The following is a 25,149-nucleotide window of genomic DNA, read 5'->3' on the forward strand; positions in this document are numbered from 1 at the left end:
TGCCCTGTGTGCACAGCCAAGTGTTACTCTTTCACCAAAAAAGTATTGACCATACCACTCAAGCTATTGCCTTCCCAGAATAGGCCTCAAATCCTGTAGACCGTTACCACCATACAATCAGTTTAACGATTTCCACTGGTGATGGAGGGACCCTGCCTACAGAATTTTTTTTTTATGTAACTTGTATACTCCTCTCAACAATTTTCTTTCTGGTCTGATCAAAACTCTTCAGCACATATACCCTTTATTGTCCCTCACGTGTTTTTGAATTTTCAGTCTAGATTCACCACCTGCTCTCAAACAGTGTGTCTATTACATCTATACACTCTTAGGCTCAGAGTTATTGTGATTTGGAAAGTTAATGTCCATTGCACCACTCAAACACTGCGACAAATGCCCAGGCACTCTGTTTTTCTACCTTCTGGGATGAAAAATAGCCTGTCTGCGGCTTTATCTTGGCCGCTTTTCTGGAATGCTATTGGAAAGTAGCAAACCAATACAGAAAATACACACTATATTATAACCACAGTTCCTGTGCCTTAACCAAATAGCTGGGCATCCAGAAGTGCACACCATAGACCACGGGCTCACAGCATCCTTTTTTTTCGATCTTTAATCCGCCTATACAGCTTATTACTATCCTCGTAACTCTTGCTTCTGCTTCGTGTTTCTTGGTGACAGAATTGTAATGTCCAGTAGGGCACCAACAAACACTCATCTGGATTACAGAAGATAACTGGGTCAGAGTCGGCTGTGAGTGACCCATTTTTCATCTATAATGGCTGAAGTAAGGGTCATGAGTATGTTAGATACTGATATGGAAATGTCACAAGTTTCACTCACATAAGAGGGAAATCGTCCGTATTCCAAAGTCTCACTCGTTTCCGAATATGATCATTGAGTGATCAATACTCATGTCTGGGGCTTCCCCTTGTGCGCTGTTCAATATATTGCCTGCTCCAGATGCCAGTTAATATAAACTAATTTGACTCTCTCAATTCAAACATCTAAGGTACCTACCATTGCCTGGTTTGAGAGTATATGCCATTTTACAACGGATGCCATTATAATGCGATCATTACAACAACAGCGTTGTTACATCCCAGACCATTACAACCCAAGTAATTACGACGACTTTCTGTAGGGAGTGGCGCTGAATGTTGGAATCGTATAATTCTACTATTCCAACTTCAGTCAGTGCAAAAGTAGGAAAAGTGTTTGATTTAAAATCCAACACCTTCTGCCCCCTACAGCAAGTCGTTGTAATGGCTTGTGTTGTAATGGCATGCAATGTAACAACGCAGTGGTTGTAATGACAGTGTTGTAATGGCATGCGATGTGTAAACATTGTTGTAAATTATGCCAGTTATGGTCAACCGGTTTCGGTGGTAGTTTTAATAGTTCTCTTTCACAGTTTCTCTGTACAGTTACTGTCACATATTGTTTTTTTAATGAGGCTGGTAATAATTTGGCTGTGGTTTCCCATTGGAACCAATATTCAGGCTCGCAATTCTAATCACACAGGCAGTGATTTGAACTGCTGAATGTATGCTGTCTTTAGGAGAAATGTGGGTTACCTTGAGCTTACTACTTTATTGTTGGATTAATTTAAAGACATTTTTTCCCCTCTTTTATAATGCTGACTTGTATTGGGATGAACACCACCTCTGTTTTACATAAAAGGAAGACGATGGAAGAGTAATTTGAACTTCCACTAAGCAGGAAGCAAGAGAACTTTCAAATGTCCTTTAGTGCAGGAATATCTTCCACCAGTGCAGAACAACTGATTAGGTACACAAAGCACCAACATGAATGGGTTCTGCAAGCACAGTAGATTGACACATTATTCCTGATCCTAGGGTGTTCTTACTCTAGGCTTCGTTGTTATCATGAAATCATGAAAATAATGGTCTTCATCAGGAAAAATGTATTTTAGTTTATAGACACAAACATACATCCACCTACATAAAATAATGTTTTTTTGTACAAAGAGGAATCTCTTCCAGAAGTCATTGGCTCCCTTAAAATGATTTGTATTTAATTTTGGGGTTAGGATTAAGCCAAACCTTAAACACAATTGTGCTATTTTAACCTTTTTTACAACTTTTATTTTGAAAGGAAAAATATGCAGAAGGGATCATTTAGGGCTGATGCCTGTAATCCAGTAGCACCATGAAGAAAATAAGGACCGTGCAGATAATGATTAAATGGTGTGACTGAAGGAATTTTATTTACCAGAGTTACTGTGATTTTAAACCTGCACATTTTGGATGAGAGCACTGAAGTATCACTGACTTAAATGATAGCGAGTATAAGAGGACAGAGGTATCCAGGGGACGGGTGGCACCTATAGTTTCCAAACTTATAGTTACAGTTAATTTCTGTGGAAATTGGACATTGGAGGTAGATTGACTTGCTCCAACTTTTTGACCAGTATAGGTTTGTTTTGGTAATCAAGTTCGGAAATGTTGTTATCCAGTCCAGCAGCCTAGACTGCAATTTATTCCACCCTACTTTTAGTCCCGGTGGCACTGTTGCTGATACTGTATTAAGACAAACAACCAAATAAGTTGTTTGCATTCATCACCCCGTGCAGTATACTGATTTTGAAAACGTGGTTTCCCCTCTTTGTGTTGCACTAGTACTGGCGTTGCTACATGCAGGCATTTCCCAGTATGCTACGTCTCTGTGATCAAAATGTTATGATTTATGGAAATGAGATTTGACAGCAGTAGTAAAACCGTGCATGTTACGTTTATTTGCCTTTTCTTTATACGGTGACCTAGGTTGTCGCAGACCTGCTTTTAACACTCTGTAGTATCATCTGGCCACAGGCTCTTCTAGCATGTTGTTTTTGCCTTGTGTGGTAGGAAAAGTAGCTTTTGAAATGGAACAATAGGAAAAGGACAAATATGTGGTATTAATTGCAAAGTAATATGGCATTGTGTTTTGTGCTTTTTTGCCACATCATAGATACCTTTGTATAATTCAGAAATAACTTGCCTTTTCATGTTAGGATTTGTAATGCAATAACCAGAAGTCACCCACAAAGAAGTGATGTTTACAAATCAGACTTGGACAAGAATCTACCAACTATTCAGGAAATCCAAGCTGCATTTGTCAAGCTCAAACATCTGTGTGTTATTGGTAAGTTGCCTATAATTTCTTTTACCCAAAGGTTCTTGTCAGTGCAAGGAAGTTTAAACAAACGGAAGACAATCAGTGGCTTTAATTTGAATCCGACGTTAAATGTCCCCTTAGCTGTATGTGCAGTCTCTGGAGGAAATTGGGAGAGGAATACTCATCACCTCCCCAAGGGCCTTTCAGAACTATTCACAAACACTTCTTCTTCATACAGAGTCCGAGTAAATCTTCTGCTAAATCCTAAGCAATATCCAGCACAAAGTCCAACACGTAATGTATGCATCATATATTCAAATGTTAAATCGGTGCTCCAAGAAGAAAAAAGAATTGTGACTGGGCATTGCACGTGAGTTGTGAAACAAAGTGATAGAAGGTGCAGTAACAACTCATAAGAGATAATAATTATTCGGCTGCTGCAAATTCAGTAGTTGAAAAGAGGCATAATGGTGTCCCTCATTATTTATCCTTTTATCCTCAATACCTAAGGTACAGCTAAAGCAGTCCAAAAGTGAAAATTTCATAACGTTTTCGATTCCAGGGAGATCATTTAATCAGAGTCTTCATAAAAACAACTTTAAGGTGCGTCATCCATCTTTGCAGAAGGAATTTCATGAAAAGTAGGTGGAGTAAGGAGGGGTAGGGAATATAATATATATTTTTGGATTGGGTTATAGTAAATGTGTACTAGTTCAAGTAATACCATCATTGGACTCAGGCTTCCCTGAAGTATGTGAAACAATTTAATTTTCAATCTCAAAAACAGAAACCAACTAATTAAGGAAAGTTATGAATGTGGGAACAAACAACTTGACGCAGTACACATGTTCAACATTGTAAAAATAATTCACCCCACATTAAAGGCAACTGGTTCAAATTTTCTCCTAGGGTTTTAGCACAAATTTCTATTTTTATTTCATTTTTGCCAGTTATATAACGCAAACCTCACCCAAAGGCATTTGAGTGCTTTACATGGGAACAGAATAATTTATGCTTTTGTTTTTGTAGACACAGGAAGATTGTGATTTGCCCAGAATCACAGGATGTTCAGCAGAGGCCTGGATCGACAGAGCCATATCTCCTCCATTAAGTAATTAAACCAGGCAACATTTAAACTAATATAAACAATGTAATTTGGGTTTGCTTTGCCAGTGCTCTCGGGTGATAGGACCAGTAGTTCAGAGTGTCTCAGATTTTATCTTTAATCCTAACATCTTGGAGAAGTTTTCAGTCTTTTGAATCCCAACCAACAGTGATGTTTCAGGTTATCCCAGAAAAAGAAATATCTCAACTACATAGAGTCTGAGCTAATGCTTGTCTCCACCGACCAGTACACCTTTCATCTAATGTTCGTTGCTAGAGGTTCCATGACCATCGCACACTGCGTGAAATCCCCTGCTTTGTGCCTCTCCTTAATGGAAAGGTTTTGTGAGTTTACCATTTACCAAAACAGAGGCTTTTGGGGCTAATTACTTCAGAAGTAAACACCCCATCGTTGATACACCCCATCATATTTGTTTCTGGACTTGAGTTTACTATCCCCTCCCTCATAAAGGACCCCTCTGTGCAATCAGGTTTTTTGCCTGCCTCTGTACTAACAAGTGCTATTTACACTAGTCTACCTTGTAACTTGTCAACATTCTAACCATAAAATATACACAAGATATAGAATGCATCTTGAGGGTCATTCCCACCATGCCCTCATTGGAAGTGTTTGCTGTGCCCAGCATTAAGCGTGGATCACAAGTGTGCTGCTTCCCTCCATAGCAGGAGTACCGATAAGCACCTATTTGCCACATTAATATTGTAAAACCAAGAGGGCAATTGGTCAAACAAATGTGGATCCCCCCAGCCTTCAACTCAAAATTCCTACTCTTCGCTCTACCCTGTGGGACACCAAGTGTATTTATATCAGGTTGCATTTTTCTGTCTGCTCCTTCATATGTCCTACCGTGGTGATTTTGCTCCATGTCAGGTGCTGTCTTAGCTTTCCACATAGACACCAGTGAGTGCAGAAATATAAGTGCAGAGGTACCAAGTTGCCTCTGTCCTGTATGCAGTGCTTTTCCACAACACGTTTTCAGTTTCCTCCCCTCCTTTGCCTTCAGTTAGAGAATCTGAAACAGATTGTAGAACTATTTTTGCTAAAAGGTTGGGTGACTACTGTGCAAGAAGCTGCGATAGGAATATTAGTGCTCCTTTTTTCTGATTCATAGAATGGCTAAATAGCAGCGCTCTGCATCCGTCTGCCTCGCTGAGTGACGGCCGACTGATGCGGCGAGCTGCTATTTTCGGACTCGGAGACTTCTGCTCCCAAGAAATACGAAGTAATTGACTTTAAACAGATGCCCCAGACCGCTCATCCACGCAGCGGTGCTGGGTATACGTTCCAAATACCTGATGAAACTACATGACAGATAATTGATGGAACTTGAAACCAATACCTTGGTTACTCACCTGGTTATGTGCAGCGATACCCCCCACCCCCGTCCTGAGGAAGACCCGCAGCAGAGAACCCCACTTAGCCTTATGCACTAGGGTCGAAACGTCGACGCCCCTGAATAGACCTACACTCTACATCCGACCCCCTACCCCCAAATCACAGATTATGTTACACTGTGTGAAAACCAACATAGAAATTGTAGTGTACTTAACTGTGTTTACAGGGTTAGGCCTGAATGTCTAAAGGGAGACCTTCTTTCTATCCATACTGGATCCCTCATGGTATTACTTATTTGAATTTTTACCTTGATGCAACCTTCCTTTCTTTTCTATTTTTCACTTGAGTACCACCTTTCACACATTCTTTTTTTTTTTCTCTTGATGGTAACCGTGGATATAACATTGTATATCATATGTTTTGACTCTTTGTTTTTCGAATTAACCCATCATGACTGAATAAAATGACATTATCAGTCTTTGGATAGTGGCCTGGAATTGTTTTGCCTATATTCTCATGTGGCATGAATATCTCTATACTCATTTAATGGTATTGCATTGATCTTGAGCTACAATTAGTCAAGGACCACTGTTTTCCTATACAGATCGACACCCAGGTCCTTTGCCTCTACTTGGTAACCCCATTTATTATAAAGGCTTGTAAAGGTGTGGGTAGGAATTACACAGAACAGATGGCATACACGCAAGAAACTGCTCATAGAGCTGGTGCATCGTTTGGAGATGATGCCTCTGCAGGCATGGAGATGCCCTCTTCTCTGGCATCTGATTTATTTTTTTTAAAGAAAACTCTATATTACCAGCTGTACCACATTCAATCTATCCAGATTTCCGCCATTTATTCATCAGCCCTAAAATTCTTCAAGTTCCAGAAAGTGCCATAAGTAAGGACGTTTTGTGAAACCTTCTTTTTTCAAGCAAGCGCAGTGACATGTTTGGTATTACTTGACGACGAAAAATCCTGCCGTAATGCACATGTGATGTACATTAATAACAATAAAGAAATGTATGAAGCTCCTGGTTACGCCATAGCGGTGTGTCCCCGCGCTAAGGTGAGTGGAGGAAACAACGCCGAGAGCCATGTCAAAATTCAGTTTTTTGTCATTTGGATGCTACAAATACTTTATTATCACAGATATATTGTTTTATTATACGTAATTTCCATCAGCTTGTCATTAATAATAACTGTAGGAGATCAGTTAAAAGCACAATGCTTCAGTGAGAAATTATATTGAGTAACCTTTCTGTAATCAATACTCAGGAATTTACCTTACACAGATTAATTAGATGGTAGAACCTCTTGGGTTCATTAGTTAAATTACTGCCTGGTTACATGGTTTGCTTCTGTGAAATAGGCAAGCCTACAAACATGACCAAAAATCACTGACATATTGGATTATTTAAATGTGCGTATTTATTTTGGAAACGTTTGAATTTCACTAGAAATTTGGTTGATTATGTAATGTAACCTAAAGAGAATTGATTTTCCCAAATAAAAGTAAATTTCACAACAGATTAAATGTTTTTCTCCTAGCCATAACTCATCGACCATGACTTCCCTTTTTCTGATTTCTATTTTAAATGGTTATTGGTGACTTGATGTTCACATTTACTCTTTTTCAGAACCATTTGATGAAACGGAAGAGAAATGGCTGTCTTTATTAGAGAATGCTCGATGGCTAGAGTACGTGAGGTATGTAGGCTTATTTCGTTAGTAAAATAAATGTAAATGCTAACAAGAGAAGCAAATAGCTGACGGCAACAGCTGTGGATAATTTTGAGGGCAAATGTTCCTGGTTGATACTGGAAAAGCCTTGCCAGAACTGGTGCCTGTTGCCTAAGATGAAGTAACTGCATACGTTTTAATTCAGTTTAGTTTTAGTAAAACAGTGCCAATCTCTTTAGGGAGGAGGTTGCAATAGATTAGGGAAATTGTTTAAAGAGTCTGTGTCCTTAGGAGAACCCAACTGCAGAAATATAAACAGTAAATAGAAAAGGCCACTGAAATAATCTCTGGCTGTTAAATTCAGGTCTGCGCAGTCAGACTGAAAAATGCAATGTGTGTATACACACATTGTTTTAACATGTCTTGTTCTGTACACAGTGGAGATTAAGCAACTATCTGTCCATGAATGTACAGGCATTACATATAAGTATTAGAGAGCAGTTTATTGCAGTCGTGAAAGTCAAAGTGCTTTGAGCAGTTTCCTGATGTGAAGGTGATCCTATGAGCTCTATGCAAACATAGAGCAGGAGTTTTTAGAGGTGTGCTTTAAAGTTGGATATTCACAAAATATTTCTCATTGCAGTTTTGTGTTGCATTTACCAACCACTTGCACCAACATTCTAAAACCAGTCCCTTGGAGAAGTTTACAGTGTAGATGGTATCATGTACTGCATTCTGCGTTGTAGTGTACACAGAAAACACCGTTGGTTTCAATTAAGCCCAAGTTGAGTGTGTATCCTGCAGTTTAAGGGTTGTATCTTAAGCATTATAGATAGTTCAATGTGTTTATGGAAAGTTAAAGAAAAGAAGAATGAGGTATAGCTGCTACTTGAATTGCTGCGATATCTGGATCTGTTAGTAAACGATGTTTAACACTGTTCTAAGCGTACTTATGCTCCTTCCTCCTGCTTTAAGCTATGTTCAGTTCAGCATGTCCGCTTTGTTATTTTTTTGGGTTGCTCGCTGTCAGTGCTGTTGACGTTGTACAGTCCTGTTGTCTAACATTTGAGATGCTGGATAGAGTCGACTTAGGATAACACAGCACTTTGATTCTTCTTGTTGCTGTGGGCTTGTGGCAGGGCTAAGCTGGCGACAGAATATTGCTGCTAACTTTGCTGGATCTGTACTTCGCGTAGGCCTTTACGCCACTGACACAGGTTTGAACAATGCTGCTACCTGCTGCCTACCACCTGTAGGTGACTGTTGTCATTCCTCATTCACAGGGAGCACGAGTACAGACGGTGCCAGTGGCATGGATTCCAAATCTGTACTGTTTGCTCAGGAGTTGCTGTTGATGGACTGGCAGATATTTAAACTGTCCCAGTGGAATGTAAAAAAAAAAGAAAAATCGGTGGAATTTGAAAAAAGAACACTTGAGTTCTTGAAAAGCAACATTCCCACTTGTTTTGTAGTGAAGTTGTGATGGTTGCATTTAAATAAGCTGACGCTAGCCAGATGTAGTTGGTGCAACTGCGCTTATTTTCTATTTTGTTTGTTTGGTAGTGACTATTCAAGTGTTTGCCTTTTTTGTTTATGAAATTGTTAGCTAGAAATCACTTTTTTTTAGTATTCGGAAATTGAGGGGTTCGTTTTCAGTAGTAAAGTTTTAAGTTAATTATTTGAGAGTGATTAAGAATAAACCATATTATACCTATGGCTTCCCTTCATATTTAACACCAGGGGTGAATACAGGACCAACAAAATAGAAAAACAGCAAAGCTCCTAAAGATAACCGTGGACATTTTGGTGAGATTAGGTATATGGAAGTAGGCTCTTTAGGACTAGACTGTCTACGCCATCACAATTGGCAAAGTCAATTTCTGACTTCATTACTAAACACTTAAAGCTACAATGTAATACGTTGCAGGGTGCTGCAATAAATATTTGGGAGAATAATATTGCAGACTGATTTGAGTGATGGTAATGTTTCACCTATTTGAAGTGACAATAGTGAACTATTCTGAACAATTCTCTGTATCTATTCCAACCAACAATTGTTGTCCTCCTTATATCTCCCCATCTCCTTGATCAGATTTACCATCGATGTCGGTGAGCCTGTGCTTTATAAATCTCAAGATAAATGAATAATTTCTGAAGTATTTGTTAAATATTATTGTAAAATAATGTTATATATTTATTTTCCATACACAACAAAATAGAAAATATGCTAAATTACTTTTAACTTCATTTTAAATACAATTTTAATTTAAATAAATAAAATATATTTTTCTGAAGTTTGATAAATAAAGTCCAACCTAATTATAAAAAAAATACATTATTAAATATTAAAATAGGGAGAGGATGTAGCATTTCGGCTAGAACGGTTGAACTCGAAGCTGGGGAAGCAGGTTGGAGTCCGGGCATGGATGCTCACATACTGTGATTCTGGGCAAATAAATAATTTAATCTCCCTGTGCCTAACAAAAATGAATGTGCCCATCTGTAACGAAACAGGTGCTCATGTAAAGGGCTCTGATACTGGATTTCTTCGAATCTAGTATGCGCTATATGAAACTAAAACAAAACAAAAAAATGTAAAAAGAAGTAAGATCTAGAATTACGTTTTTATGTATTAGTAAAAATAATCACATTAATTTCGGAACTAAAGTTATTAAAATGTATACATAATATGTATTTTTATATATTTCTCTAACATTACATTATATTTATATTTTTATCTATTTTAAATAGTTTAATATAATTTAATATTATTTTCTATGGGGTCTTAAGTCCTACCATTATTATTTTCTATGGGAGGTTGTTGCAGTAACAATGGTTGTCCTTGTGTGATTCTGGACTTACTCCAGCTCTGAACTTAGTAATTAACTACTGTTTTCGCTGTGGTAACTTTAGATGTGCAGTCTTAATAGCAGTGGGCTTACATTTTTTGTGGCTTGGTACATGTCCTTATTGAGTCTTTGAGTGGATGCATGAGTCTAAGGGAGTCTGTGAGTGCTTGTATGCTCCATGTTTTGCCCTGTTTTGCCTTTCCTGCTTGGGTTTCTGCCCTCAGTTTTGCCCTTTCAACACATTGTCTGCCCTATTTCCCCTTTCCTGACAGTTTTACTGCAGTTTGTTTAGTCTTTCCTGCTTATTTTTCTGCTCTCTGTTTTTCCACTTCATAGCCCCAGGGGCCACCACCTCCCAAGGGATTTACTGATATTAAGTATGGGTGTGGGGGCGTCGGGACTCCCACACCCCTTTTAGCTCCAAGAGCCCCGGAGACCGCCACTTCCTCTGGGCTTTATAATTACTTAAGGAGGGGTGCTATACGTTTCCCCCTTCCTGTGGCTTTCATATAACCCAGGGACCACCACCTCTCCGAGGCCAAATACTTTAATTAAATAGGATGGAGTGACATGCAACACTGCTCCCTAGGCTAATTTCGGCCTCAGAGACTCCAAACCGCGGGGACCAGCCTCTTGATTGTGGGTTGCCCTCGATCCCTCCCAGGGCACCCAGTCACCACTGTTGGAGACTGTGGGGGAACCTGAAGGCCCCCACGGTTCCTGGCAGCTCCACGCTTCCTGGGAGAGCCAGCATGGCTCTCACAGACGGGAGCTTCTAAACATGGAGCCCCCATGCTGTGAGAACAGTCTTTTCAATTGTTTCCCTGTCCACTTCACAGCAGCCAGGTAAACGGACGAAAACTCCATTCTCAGCAAGCGGGTGCAATTGGCTCCAGGAAGGGGGGGGGCTTGCAGCTCCCCTCTTTATTATTAATCGTAGACCCCTCCCCCATTAGTTTAATTTATAGCCCAGAGGAGGGGGTCCTTGAGGCCCCCCGCATTTTGAATTACCAGAAGCCCCAGTAGGTTGGTGGTCCTCCGATTGGGGTGGGGGGGATCCACGTGACCCCCCTCCCCCAATTCGTTTTATTTTTAGTTCCAGGGAGGTAGTGGTTCCTGGTGGGGGCCACGTGGCCCCCTGCCATAATTTTAACATAAGCCCAACAGAGGTGGGTGTCCCCTGGGCATAACATGCTCATAGAGGGGGCCACGTGCGCCTCTCGCCTTTATTTTAATTAAGGAGGCATGCCCCTGGTACCTGGCCAATGCTTTTTTGGTCCCAAAGCTTGGGTGTCCATGTATTACTATCCTGCCCTCTTTTCTTTTTTTCACGTTTTTCGGGGGGAACTTCGCTTCAGCTGCCAAAACCTCCTGGTTGAAGTGTTGGCAGCCAATCAAAGTTCTAGAGCTTCTGCACAAGCTCATTATTATTCATGAATTAGCTGCTTACGCAAATATGCAAATTTTGATTTCCTTAAATTTTTCAACAACGACGGAACGAATTTACACCAAATAACAAAAAGTACAATCTGCAGACCAAAAGCTAGCTTGACAAACTCTGTTTATTTCCCTTTCACGGATTGAGCTACAGCCGGGTCTAAATATTCTTCGGGAATTAACATGAGAAACACACTTTTATTTTTACCCTAAGAGGCCTAGTTGACGTTCCAGTACCTAGATAAAACAGCACTATTGCTTTAACCAGCTGCTTGTCTTATCCTCCCTAGTACCTTCATGATCAGCTACTCTCCTACTCGTTGCTGCTTCATTTATCAGGTTGAAAGTTAACTTCTACTCGGTTGCACATCATGTAAACTTTAAGACCTGTATCAAAATCCTACTTCCTTGTGGGAACTCAGTGCAGTTCATCATAAGTTGATGTGTTTCCTACTATAATGCCTATAGGGCATACATAAACTGTCAAAGAGAAAATGTTCTACTACTCTACTAGAACTAGTTCTCAAGCTTAAGAAAACATCACTGTTTACTATTGGGCAATTAGCTGCGCTACCCATATGTGGAGTTTTAACGTCCATATGGTAGCGCAGACATTAATTCCCTTTCCCATTATGCTCTTGGTATCAGTCTTAGGAGGTCCTGGCTCAGACCCTTCATTAATGTTAAGTGAAGAGGAAGGCTGAGCCTCAAGATGGATACTAGATAATGGACCACTGTTGACTCTATTGCCACAAAACCTGGAAACAGAGAAAGGAGGCCAATGCAGAGTTTCCCTGAACACCAGATAGACAACCAAGTCTTTTGCGTTTACATGATTATACCAATGAGCGTGCATTTAATGTTATACCTAAGGGTCCAATTTCTAGTTTGTTTTTCCTGATAAGATATTTTCGTTCTTTATGTAGGTTAATGAAGTATTTGTTTAAAATCATGTTTATTTGTGGTTGTGACTGGTTTTTAATCGTATTACACGTTTCGTGGTTGTTTGCTTAATGACTCTGAATCAGAAGCCACTTAAAAGTTTTGTTTTAAATGACCCTGTCCCACAAATATGCTGAGGCAGCTTGACATTATAGCCTCAACAGTATGAAACCTCACCAGTGGTGTAGCAAGTGCGCCATGGCCCCAGCAGCCATGGTTCCAGGAAAATGTCTCCCACTCTTGGTGTGGTAAAATACAGTCACTAATGGCATTCAATAGTCCCATAACACGTCTGGGACCTGATGCCTCTGCACCTGCTGCACCATTGATAGTGATGCCCCTAGCACATGCGTACACACTCTGTTTTCCTCAATTTGTACAGTTCCCACATCCCTATAGCCCCACAGCCATATATTAAAATGGGGAGACCCTTTCTCCTGGAAATCTCTAGAAAAGGGGCTATGGGCTTTTCCTTATGAAGACAGCTAGAGAGAAAATAGAGCCAACCGCATGCAAGAAATATGTTTTCCTGTTCCCTACACTCTGGACCCAAGAGCATTCATTATCAAGCATCAACCCAAGATACTGGAACTGACTCTCTTTCTCTGTTACCCTTACCCCAATACAAAGGTGAAGGTTTTTGAAAAGTTTGTTTCCAATTCAAACTTTTTCATAAACACAAATAAAGTGGAAACCAATAGCTTTAATCCATTGGCCGTCCTACCAAGTAACACAGGATCATCACTGCACAGAAGTGCTGGAGCAGGTTTTTTTGTTGACCAGCGGGACATCAGCCCCTACATTCACCAATTCAGCTTTAAAGTTGTTAATACAAAACAAGAATAAAATTGGTGCCAGCACACATCCCTTTTGTACTCCCCTATTAACTTGTATGGTAGGGGTGGATGGTGTTCACTGTCCCCAGTCCAGATGAAGATGTTTTAAAAAGGCCAGCAGGTCCGCCTTGAGGCCCAAGAAGATTGGAATATCTCATAGCTTGAATCTATTTACACATGTAAGATCCATAAATGCCAGCTGGACAGAACTGCTTTTGGCAAACATATTTAGACACAAGAAGATGGAGATTTAAACACTGCTCTCAGTGCCAAGGTCTTTTCTAAAGCCATACTGGACTGGAGGGAGAGTAATCTACTCCGTAGTTCAAAGGAGTAAACAGTACAGTATGATTCTCCCAATTATTTAAGTGACTGAGTCAAAAATTGAAATTGGGCAATAACACTTAGGATTATGTGCGTTTCCCTTTTTAAAGACTTGCCCGATTATGGCCTGATGCCATTAGGAAGTGACACCAATCAGCAATCTTGCAAGCAGAATTTATTAAAAAAATTAAAAAGCAAGGGGGCCAATCCCTGGATTTTCCTTAAATACATGCATAGGAACTCCATCCCTACCAGAGCTTTTTTAGAGGGTCTGTTATGGATGCCCTCCAAAACCACCTCAGCAGAAATTTGAATGTTCAAACGCAGAGGACATCAACCATTCCTTTCTCTGGGATAGAAGCTTAGAACAATAAATTCCACTAAAGTGACCTCTCCAGCTTTCGGGGCCAATATGGGTGTTTACTTTATTAGGCGACGTACCGGTAACAAAGCATTGCCTATACCGCCTTCCAAAAAGCCTGGGGTACCAAGGCTTCCCATTTCTGATCTTTCAGGTCTGCCCTTCTCATGTTTAAGGCAGAGTGTAAGTCAATCAATTGCTTCTTGATCCCTTGGGGAGCACTTCAGTTCCCTTCATAGTCTAGTAGTTGCAGCCCTATAAGCCTTATCAAGCCAGGGCTTATTGTGCCTAGTTTTATTTCCTATGGGCCTTGTGAGCATGTCTCTTATACAAGAGGTTAATTCTGCAAAACTACTCCATATCACAATAGGGCTGCGTTTCTCCGATAAACAAGAGTTGACCAACCCTCCCACCATCAGTAATCTGGCACATTATCATCTTCATATTTGCAGAATACCAGACAAGTCTTCGTCCTGCATCTTTCACAGAAATTGAATGTGCACACATATTGTAATTCTTTACACCATTTGCATGGGCTTTTAGGGATAAGATTAGTGGGTTATGATCACTATGTATGGTAGGAAAAGCATCCCCTTCCATGACAAGAGGGTGCTTACTCCGTTTGACAAAAACACAATCAATTACTGAGGCCTTGCGTGTGGCTGCCTAGCGGTGCTGCCCAAACTAGCAGTGTGCCTTCCACGGACTGCTGGCAGAGTGGCAGCCGCAAGACCTGTGCAGCTGCTGGATGAAGTACCTGCTGGGAACCACAGAGGCGCTAATCCACCAGTAACTACTATTGCAGGAAACCATTGCGGCCTCGAGATCTGTGCACCCGCTGTTGATCAATGATGGCGTGGAGGAGACTGCTCTGCAGCAGAGGTGAGAGATGGTGTAGGTGGTCTTACTCCTTTACTCCCAATTCCTCCTCCTTGTGTGCATTGGCTCCGACCATGTGTGTGGTGGAGGGGGGGACTGAAGGAGAATCCAATCAGCCAAAGACACCACATTTGCGGCAGTGGGGCCCAGCATGGGGACGCCCTTTGATTCCAGTGCCCGGCCCTTATGACTCCTAATGGGCCCTTTTTTGTAGCTACAGGCTCTCCTGGACCGGTTCATGGCCCTTGTGTCTGGTGAGGGTGGTCTGCAGAGCGCCTGTCCTCTGGATTCGTGGCGACCAATGCCGAGACCGAAATCAGCAGGTTTTGATGCAACTAAGGGTTCCCCAGCCCCCGCTTCTCTGTACAGGCCCCTTCTGAGCTGGGCGTCGGCACTTACCCTTTCTCTCCTGCTTCCTTGGCCATTCCATGGCAGTGTGGTCCGGTGAAGGCGGGGACTATTGCCTTTCTTGTGGATCTCCTATCTGGTAGGCTGCCTGTAGCTCCAGTGTCCCCTTTGCCAGTCCAGCCCTGTTTGGCCGGGACCGTCATTCTCTGCGACCTCGCTGGTGGGTTTCACCGGACTGCCTTGGAAACTATTTGGAGAGGGACCCCATAGGGACTGATGTGGCCAACCGGCCCTGGGCGTTGGGGATGGGGCGGGGTAAGGTAGCCGGCCTCCACATAGATTTATCCTTGTTGCCGCGAGACCTGTGCAACGTGGTGGACAGGACCACGGAGGTTAAAAACCAGATCTCGGCCACTGAGGACAAACTCTTATCCCTCAATAGTCGGATGTCCAAGTTGTTTGCCTCCATATCGTCTCTGACTGAGAGGGCAGACGATGCTGAAAACATGGCACGAGGAACAATCTTGGTATTGGTGGCCTCTCCAAAACCTTAGAGCAAAGGGGTCTGGCTAGAGTGTTTGATTCCCCATGACAAACTGTCTCCCTTTTTAGGTCTCGTAGCGAAAACACAGCGCGTCAGCACTGTGTCTCGCCAGAGATCTTTTGTTGCTGACTCTGCTTCCCAGGAGACAGTGTCGGCCGCGCGCATCGCCTTGGAGGCGATTTGAAACTGCCACGCGAACGCGCGCTGTCTCCTGGGAAGCTCAAGCACCACACACGCATGCGCATACACACAGACACACACACAAGCGCCCATGCACGCATGCACATACATACATACATACATACAGAGACACCCCCCTCACACATACACACACGCGCGCACACACAAGTGCACCGAAGCCCCCCATCCCCCGCCGTCGCACACATACATACACACACGAGCATACAGACACACACACACACACACAAGTGCACCAAGCCCCCCCAGCCTTTTGGAACTTACCTGGCCAATGTCGGGGACTCTGCTCTCAGCACGCGGCGCCCAACCTCCTGCTGGCGCGGCCCCGGGGCTCTACACCACTCACAGGAGCCCCGGGCCGCGAGATGCATTGACTCCGCCTGCCTCCTCTTCCGGTCTGGACGTGGCCCCGCCCCCGTCACAGGCGACCCTGCCTGACTTCCGGGGCGGCTGCGGCGGGATTCCGGGGGCATTTTAATAGCAGTCATTGTTGGCACGTTCTGTTCCGGGACAGCACGGTTTTTTGTCGCTGCTGATGACCGCCCGAAAGTCGGATGACACTTGGGAGTAGTAGATAGTCGCGGATAGTGGCCAAATAGGGGCGATGGGTTCGAGGCGGGCTCCCCGTTGAAGGAGGGGCCTGGCCTGGCTGGGGCCGGCCAGTTAGATGGTGGCGAGAGGAAGGGGGCCGGTCAGGGCGGGGCTGGTGGGGTATGGGATGGTCGGGGGCAGGGCCAGTCTGAAGCAGAGGGAGTGTGAGAGGGGCGTCCCGGGGCGGGAGGGCCGATCGTCGGTGAGATGAGTGGGAGGGCCGGATCGAAGGGGAGGGCCGGCGGCATGCAGGCGGTGTGGTTGCATGGGGGTGGAGCCATGCCAACACGTCTCTCCTCCCACGGGTGAGGCCGCAAAAAACTTTCCGGAGTTCGGACCGAGGACCTGGAGCGGCCATCCAGTACCACCCCTAAGGACCCTCCCCGCCCCCGGGACCAGCCGCGAGCCCCCACCGGAGACCCTCCAAGGACGGAGCCACACTCAGCCCGCACAGCCGCCCCCCGAGCCCGCGCAGACTGGGGGGAGGAGCGTGGCCCGGAGCAGGTAGGACCGAGAATGAAGGGGTGAGGTGGGTGGGAGGGAGCAGGGTGCGCTGACCCCTCAACGTGTCTGCGCCCAGCAAACATAGCGCCTCCTAGTACTAACGCACCGTACACCCCGGAGCGCTGAGTCCCCTTAATTTCCACCTACACTTCTACCAAAACAACATTTCCACTTAGAACAAACACCTTCTCCCCAATCGCATCCCCCTTCAGCCCTGTAACCCTTCACGCAGTGGCCCAACCTCTTCCTATACAACTGCCCCCCCCCCTCCCCCCGACCTGCAGTAAGCCCGCAGAACCCAGCCAAGACACTCCTATATAAACTATACACAGTACTTAACTGGCGTGCCTTGCCGGACAAAGTGAATACATGGGGTGCAAGAAGCACCCTCTTTGCTGCAGACAGCCGCCCTGTCCGCCTCTGGCAGCAGTCTCTTGCAGACAGCGACTGTCCATAGATAGACCGTCCCATAGCACAGACACCACCACCAGGACCCCAAACAAACAGCAGCCTCCGCTCTCAGACAACAAATCTCCTCCAAAGATAGCAGCACTCCGCAGCACCAATGTACCAGCACGGGTATTGTTCCAACTGACAGCTGCCGCACCACAGACATGTCCCCGAACACCTTCGCAGACTGCAAATCACTCCTGTCTCACCAAAGATACCCAGACGCATCACTCCTGCCACACCGGACCCCGTCCCTCACTACAGGCCTCGCCTCACGTGTACCCTCACCGACATCCCTGCTCACAGGGAGATGGCACCTGCTCACAGACAGAGCCCCTTCCACAGCCGGCAACCACCCTCTGACAGACAGACTTCCACCCCACAGACCTGTCCTAGAGACCGACAGCACCAACCTTAATGAACCTTACCCATAGTTAATGGTTATCTCAAAGACATAACATTCCTACCTACGGCCCCTAGCAGCTTCCAGCTGTACCCCGGTTAACTTGCGTTGTTGCTTCCACGTCTCAATTTAAAGTTTCGGTCTGCCCTTCCTTTGGAGAAGATTACATTCAAATGTTAGTCCTCATCCCCCACAGACTCATACTGTGTCACCCAACTCTAGGAGTTAGGCGTCAATCGCTGTGGTTGCACACTCGTCCTATCTTTTCTTTCAGTGTGTATGTTTTGAATGGCCTCCTGGCGCTTGGCAGGTTTAATTTCACATGTGGTCGGCTATTTGAAGTGCTGAAACAGTTCGCCAAGTGGCTTCCTCTGAGAGCTTGTCTCCAGCTCAAATTATAGAAGATGCAAACGTGTAAACACATCCCTAAGGATGGTATACTCCTTCAGAAGTAAACGGATGTTGGGCTTGCTTCGACGTGCTGTATGTGTACTGTCTCCACAATGTATCTGTTTTCTGTAGGGTCCATAATGCAAACCTTATCAGATGTGGTCACTGTGCTGAAGTCAGTGCTGCAGTCCAAACATACAGAACTGACACGGACACCACCACTGCCATGCACACACGGACACCACCACTGCCATGCACCACATCAATCAGGGGCACCGCCACATCACTCAGGGGCACCGCCACATCACTCAGGGGCACCGCCACATCACTCAGGGGCACCGCCACATCACTCAGGGGCACCGCCACATCACTCAGGGGCACCGCCACATCACTCAGGGGCACCGCCACATCACTCAGGGGCACCGCCACATCACTCAGGGGCACCGCCACATCACTCTAGGGACACCACCACATCACTCAGGGACACCACCACATCACTCAGGGACACCACCACATCACTCAGGGACACCACCACATCACTCAGGGACACCGCCACATCACTCGGGGACACCGCCACATCACTCGGGGACACCGCCACATCACTCGGGGACACCGCCACATCACTCGGGGACACCGCCACATCACTCGGGGACACCGCCACATCACTCGGGGACACCGCCACATCACTCTGGGACACCGCCACATCACTCTGGGACACCGCCACATCACTCTGGGACACCGCCACATCACTCTGGGACACCGCCACATCACTCTGGGACACCGCCACATCACTCGGGGACACCGCCACATCACTCGGGGACACCGCCACATCACTCGGGGACACCGCCACATCACTCGGGGACACCGCCACATCACTCGGGGACACCGCCACATCACTCGGGGACACCGCCACATCACTCGGGGACACCACCACATCACTCGGGGACACCACCACATCACTCGGGGACACCACCACATCACTCGGGGACACCACCACTTCACTCGGGGACACCACCACACCACTCAGGGGCACCACTCGTCACTCGGGGACACCACCACATCACTCGGGGACACCACCCACTTCACCCTTCCACCAACTCAATTACAATAACTTTTATTTAAGTATTAAAAAAATGAAAAGCCATTGTTATTTGTAATATCAATACATCTAAGTCATGTAAATACAACTCATATTGCATTACAAATGCTATAGGTGTCACATTTGCAAATGTTATAGCTATTGGCATTGTCATACACAATGCCAATAACTCAAACTTTAATGCTGCGAGACCTATTGCATTGTAAATGCTTGTTTATTATGTTATTGAAAGGCCACACTGTTCTCTGGTTCTGAAGCCTCCACCTGGGGCTCCCCAGCGGACTGTGATCCCTTAGGCTGCTTAACTTTAAAGACAGGTTTGGCCCACCCTGACCTGTGGTTTGATAACTTGTAGATACTTTTTATCACAGATTACACCAGAGCTGTGCATCAGCAAGGCGCTCCTTCGTCGAGGTGAAACAGAAGCTGCGTGTGCTGGACCTGCGCTACATGCTCCTTTTCTCCGCTTGCTTCAAAGTAGTGTTCGTCTTGCACCCTCTTGGAGAGTCAGTCACTTAACACTTGTTGCTGCAGTACCCCCTCCCTGAGCAGCTCCAACAGCCAAGCACAGTCTCCTTCTCCCCCTTAGTTAGAGGTTTGGGGTTCCTTAGTTAGGGCAACAGATGCTTCCTTGGGTGAAGTGTGACGTAGGTAGTTTTGTCGGACTAATGAGCCTGGTCTCGTTTAATACATGTTCAGCTTTAACATAGTTTATTTTTTTTGGTTAGAAATGGCTATCACACAGGCTTGTGTGATAGATATACAGTGGCAGGGCATTGTGTGCTTACGGGGCTGCACATCCCCACTGGGCTGGTTGTGGGCTGCTTTTTTTTAACTATGCTATGGCTTCCCCTAAAGTTACGGTACTCTCCTGGATTGTAAACAGCGTCCTGGATCGTATTAAATGATCCGCAGTGCTGAGATAAATTAAGCGTTACAAACCAGCGGTCATCCTCTTGCAGGAGACTCATCTATTGGGTATGAGGTGTCCCCTTCTTGGGCCGCTTTGGATCTGATGGGGTTTACCACTCGGGGTTCACATGCGATACCATGGCGGTCGCCATACTGCTCTTTAATGTTTTTCCCCTGGCGGTTACTGCACACCACACAGACCCGCGGTGTTGCTATGTGGGTGTTGAGGGCCGTCTGGAGATGAGACATTACAACATCATATCTTGCTACACTCTGCCACCCCTGTCGCTCCCTACTTGCGAAGATTAACCAATTTATGTGGGCAGGGCCGACATAAAGTATCGTTCCACTCACTATGTAAGTTTCCGTTTGACATCTCTCAGATATCTACTTATATTCACTGGTGGCACATCTGGTCCCAGTCAACGACTGGTTCATGGGGGATCTAGAGTTCACCCCCCGCATGGCTTTGCATGGGTTGCTGGAGGAAGTGGAGACCCAAAGCTACACATGCATTCCCAGGGTTGGCCTGTTTGGTTGCCAAGCAGCACGTGGCACGCGAATGGCAGTGGGAGAAGCCACAACAATTGGGAGTTGGCGGGCAGAGGTTGACTGGTGCGGCCATCAAGACTAGCCTGTCTTCGAAGTGCATGGCTGCCCCCAAAAGCATGCGCGGAAATGGGGTAAATGGTGTGATTATTATAGCCTGTCGATTTGAAATGGTATTGTAGTTTGTCTCATGTATGCAAACCCACCACAATGTCACTCATGTATTTTCCTCGTATTTTCAACTGCGTGATAAACTGCTGCACCGGTTGGTTAGAAAACAACCTCCCATTTCCACTGCATACATGGAATAGGGAGATCACCTTTAGTTTGTAAGAACGTAGCTGAGAGAACAAACTGCATAGCGTCTTGTTTAGTATTAAAACACAGCAACTCCCCTAAAAATGTCAGAAAACACCTTTGACATTAAAGTAACCGGTGCACTTAACTTGGAATTGATGTTGACTGAATACTTTTTTATGCTAACTCTTGAATTAAGATACACAAAGCAGAAAAGCAATATCAAAACTATAGTACTGACCAATGAGAATTTTTTAATCCAAATAAACAGTACTTTGCTCGGAACGGATGAAACGATCGTCGTAACTCCTGAAAAGGACTTTGCAGGCACCACCAATACTCGCCGGTGACAATTCTCAATTTAAAATGGCCGTCACGTAGCGTTTTTACAGAGAACTTCAAAAACAAACACTTTCCAACGGTTGCTTGTAATGAAAGAAATACTTGAAACCAATCCAAAGCTAAATCCTGTTTTAAATTTCACAAATACACACCGCTATTCATAAGCGCTATTAAGCCACAGATTCTTCAGTATCCAACAACGAGGTAATCCAGGAAATCACAAGAATGAGCTTTCTAAACGTGGGTAGTTAAGGTTCCTGTGCTGCAAACGATAACAGGATACCTCAATAACTCGTCTCCATTGTTGCAAATAAATAATCCAATTAAATAGAAGTCCAGAATGGCATCACAGCAATTCGTCCGCACAGCAGGACCGCTCCAGTTCAACTGCTGTTCTCCAGTATCCACAATCTCCTGGAATCCAGAATTCACTACAAAATGTATGCAAATACATGCTAATGCCAAATGTTATGTTATGTTAATGAGTATTTCTAAAGCACACTTTCACCAACCGGTCTCTTGGCGCTCAAATGCTAATACAGCCTAAGTCCCTGGTTATTGGTAAGCCTGTTTGAACAACCATTTTTTCAGAAGTTGTCTGAATCTGGTGTAGTTTACAGTGGACCTAAGGTCCACTGGCAAAGGTGTTCCAGACTCTCGGAGCAATAACAGAGAACCTACGACCTCTTGTTCGTTGTTTTTTACACAGTTTGACCACCAAGTAATGTAGATGACTAGATCTCAGTTGTCTGGTAGGACAATACTTATTGATCTGTGACTTCACAAAGCCAGGACAGTTCAGATACAGGGTCTTAAATACCATGCAGCACACCTTGAACCTGGTTCTCTGCTCAACTGGCAGCCAGTGAAGGTCCTTCATCACATAGGAGATATTGCCATATTTGGGCTGATAGCATATCAGTAGGTCGACCTAATTTTGAATTAGCGGGAGTCTGCACAGAAGGATTTTAGGGAGGCCCAAGTAGAGAAAGTTGGCATAGTCAATTCTGGACATGACTAAGGCTATTATAAACTATATCAGAGCCTCCTTGGTGAGAAATGTCCATATCTTTTTTTATGTGCCGCAGTTGGTTAAAGCTTGTCGATGTAACCGCGCCTACTTGCTGCTTAAACGAAAGCTCCTCATCAATAACGACCCCCAGGCTTTTTACCACCTTTTAGGGACAGGCGAGAATCCATCTCACTAGGCAAGAGTGATGAAATCCAGCGGTCCACCTTACTCTTCGTGATGACTATCTCCATTTTGTCTGAGTTCAATTTCAGCTGGTTACAGTTCATCCAATCCCGGATGAACTGCATAGTATCCTGGAATTGTTGTCTAGATGTATGGCTACCGTTAATCTTGAACAGTAGTTTCATATCATCCGCGTAGTTGAAGATGTTAATATCTTTGTTCTTAATTTAGCTAACCAAGGGCCGGATGTAAATGTTGAAGAGGTGAGGAGATAGAGAGGATCCCTGTGGCACTCCACAATTCAGCTCTACCTCAGATGACACATAGGGGGTTAACCTGACTGATTAGAATCTCTCTCTCAGGAAAGAGGTAATCCAGCTCAGGGCTGAGTCTCGAAACCCTGAGGCCCGATCCAATCAGCCAAAATAGCGTGGTCGACCGCATCAAAGGGCGCAGACAGGTCCAGTAGCACCTGGGCTTGAGAATTACCGTTCTCCACTTCCTTCTGAATGCCATCAACAACTGACAAGATCATCACCTCTGAGGCGTGCGCCGGCCTAAATCCAAATGCAACAAGATGCTGCCTTACATTTTTTCAAAAGTTGTTACTAATGAGAATTAACAGATGAATAGAAGACATTTGCATTCTAATTTGCCTGTATGCCGGATGGTGCAGTAAACTGAGCACTATAGACCAAAGCTTTAGAATTCATATTATAATGGTCATATTTCTATATTAAAAAGGAGCATGCTGCTCTTAATATCTAAAGGCTTTAATAGGGTCTTACATGTGGCCAACATGAGGAAAACATAGTTTGACCCCTATATAACCTATTTGATTGGAACATTACTTAAAAAGGATTTCACAGACATTTTCCCCTCACGTCTTAGCAGACGTATAAGCAGATTCAGCTAATTACATTCGAAGACCTGATTCTTTGATAATGTTGTCCTTCTAGTTACCCTGTCCCTAGTAGAAAAGGTGTTTGACTCACAACTGAGATAAAGGGAATTGATTAATCCAAAGACTATATTTACCGTTAAACAATGCTGCTTTTTATAGGAAATAGATTCAATCAGTGGAGGGATGTCATGTTTTACCAAATTGTATTGTAATCCTCCATGATCGCCACAAAAACGTAATTGTTATACCTTGAAACGCTTGTTAGTAACTGTGGTAAAGAAGACATGCTGGTCAAGGGGCAATACAAACCTGTTGTGGAGTAGAAGTGCAGTATTAACAGCTTTAAATGGTGTGGAAATCGGCGTTGTTCATTCATAAAAGTCCTCTTCCCAACTGAAGATTTCTAATGAGTCTACTCGATTTACCAAACAAAACGGCATACTTTTTTTCATTAAATATCAAGTTATGGTAAAAAAAACTTTGGTGCAATAAATAGCATATAGCAGTGATTTCTACTTTAAATTGACCACTACCAATTCCCTGGCTGCCTTTCATAAAAAATGTTCATCTGGTCGTTCTATACGAATGCCAGTATGTAAAGAATCTCCACTACACATACATGCTACATTACTGATGAACAAATCTAACTTAGCCGAATAGTGATGAATCGAAAATATGACACTCAGTGGTAGACAGCCATACCCCAATTTAGTTTAACCACCACAGGAAGAACACTTCATTGAAAATTCTGAATCTTAGCAACATAATGGCACAATGAAATAGAAATTTGATCAGGTCACAATTCTGTAGATGTGGTATAAGGATGAAGGAAACAATAACACGTACTTCAGATTATTCGAAAATGCATGCCTAATGGAGGATAATGAGCTAGGTTAAGAGATTCTAGAGAATTGCGATATCTTTTGGAGACATGAGCAGTATTCAATGACTGCTTAATGAATGAAGCATGAATACTAGAAGCAAAATGTTGTGAGCTTAATAAAAGCGATTGATATCTGTTCATTTTGTCAAATTAATAATTGTTTGTTCGTAACGTGATTTAGAACTTCTCTTTTGATTTTTCTGTTAATAATTAAATGTCTTCCTGTCTTTGTTAATTCAGTGGTATGCTGCTTTAGATTGTTTTACAATGACCCATAAGGGCGAACACTTTTATTTATGAGACTCTCATTTACCAGTTAAACAAATGAATGCTTCAGATCATTTAGAAGTTCAGTTTTCTTATAAGCACGTATTCTCATTCCTGCCTGATACCTCATGACTGTAGATAGGGAGTATAGCCATGCTGCAGCTTTGGATGTTGCATATGTTCGTACCAATTTAGACTTATTTCCCTCACTACCGAATATTAAAGCACATGAATCGGAATTTGCCAAGCAGGGTGACAGTAAGTTCCAATTCTATTAAGGACACGGAAGCGAAGATTATGCTTTTATCCTTTCTTCGCTTTATTTAACATTTACACACAGCAGCCAGTAACATGAAACATTTTTTCTCATGGACAAAGAAA

At 43.9% G+C, this 25,149-nt stretch overlaps 1 protein-coding gene across 2 annotated transcripts in view; it reads left to right on the forward strand.

Moving 5' to 3' along the window:
* MTMR10 (myotubularin related protein 10) overlaps positions 1–25,149 on the forward strand; it is a 441,272-nt gene that overhangs the window by 281,780 nt on the left and 134,343 nt on the right. For both annotated transcript variants that reach the window (XM_086958381.1, XM_086958382.1), the window contains 2 exons: positions 3,017–3,147; positions 7,222–7,291. In XM_086958381.1, coding sequence (XP_086814507.1) covers positions 3,017–3,147; positions 7,222–7,291 — 201 coding nt within the window. The remainder of the gene's footprint in view (positions 1–3,016; positions 3,148–7,221; positions 7,292–25,149) is intronic.

Source organism: Lissotriton vulgaris, chromosome 2_1, assembly GCF_964263255.1.
Source record: "Lissotriton vulgaris chromosome 2_1, aLisVul1.2, whole genome shotgun sequence".
Taxonomy (NCBI): domain Eukaryota; kingdom Metazoa; phylum Chordata; class Amphibia; order Caudata; family Salamandridae; genus Lissotriton; species Lissotriton vulgaris.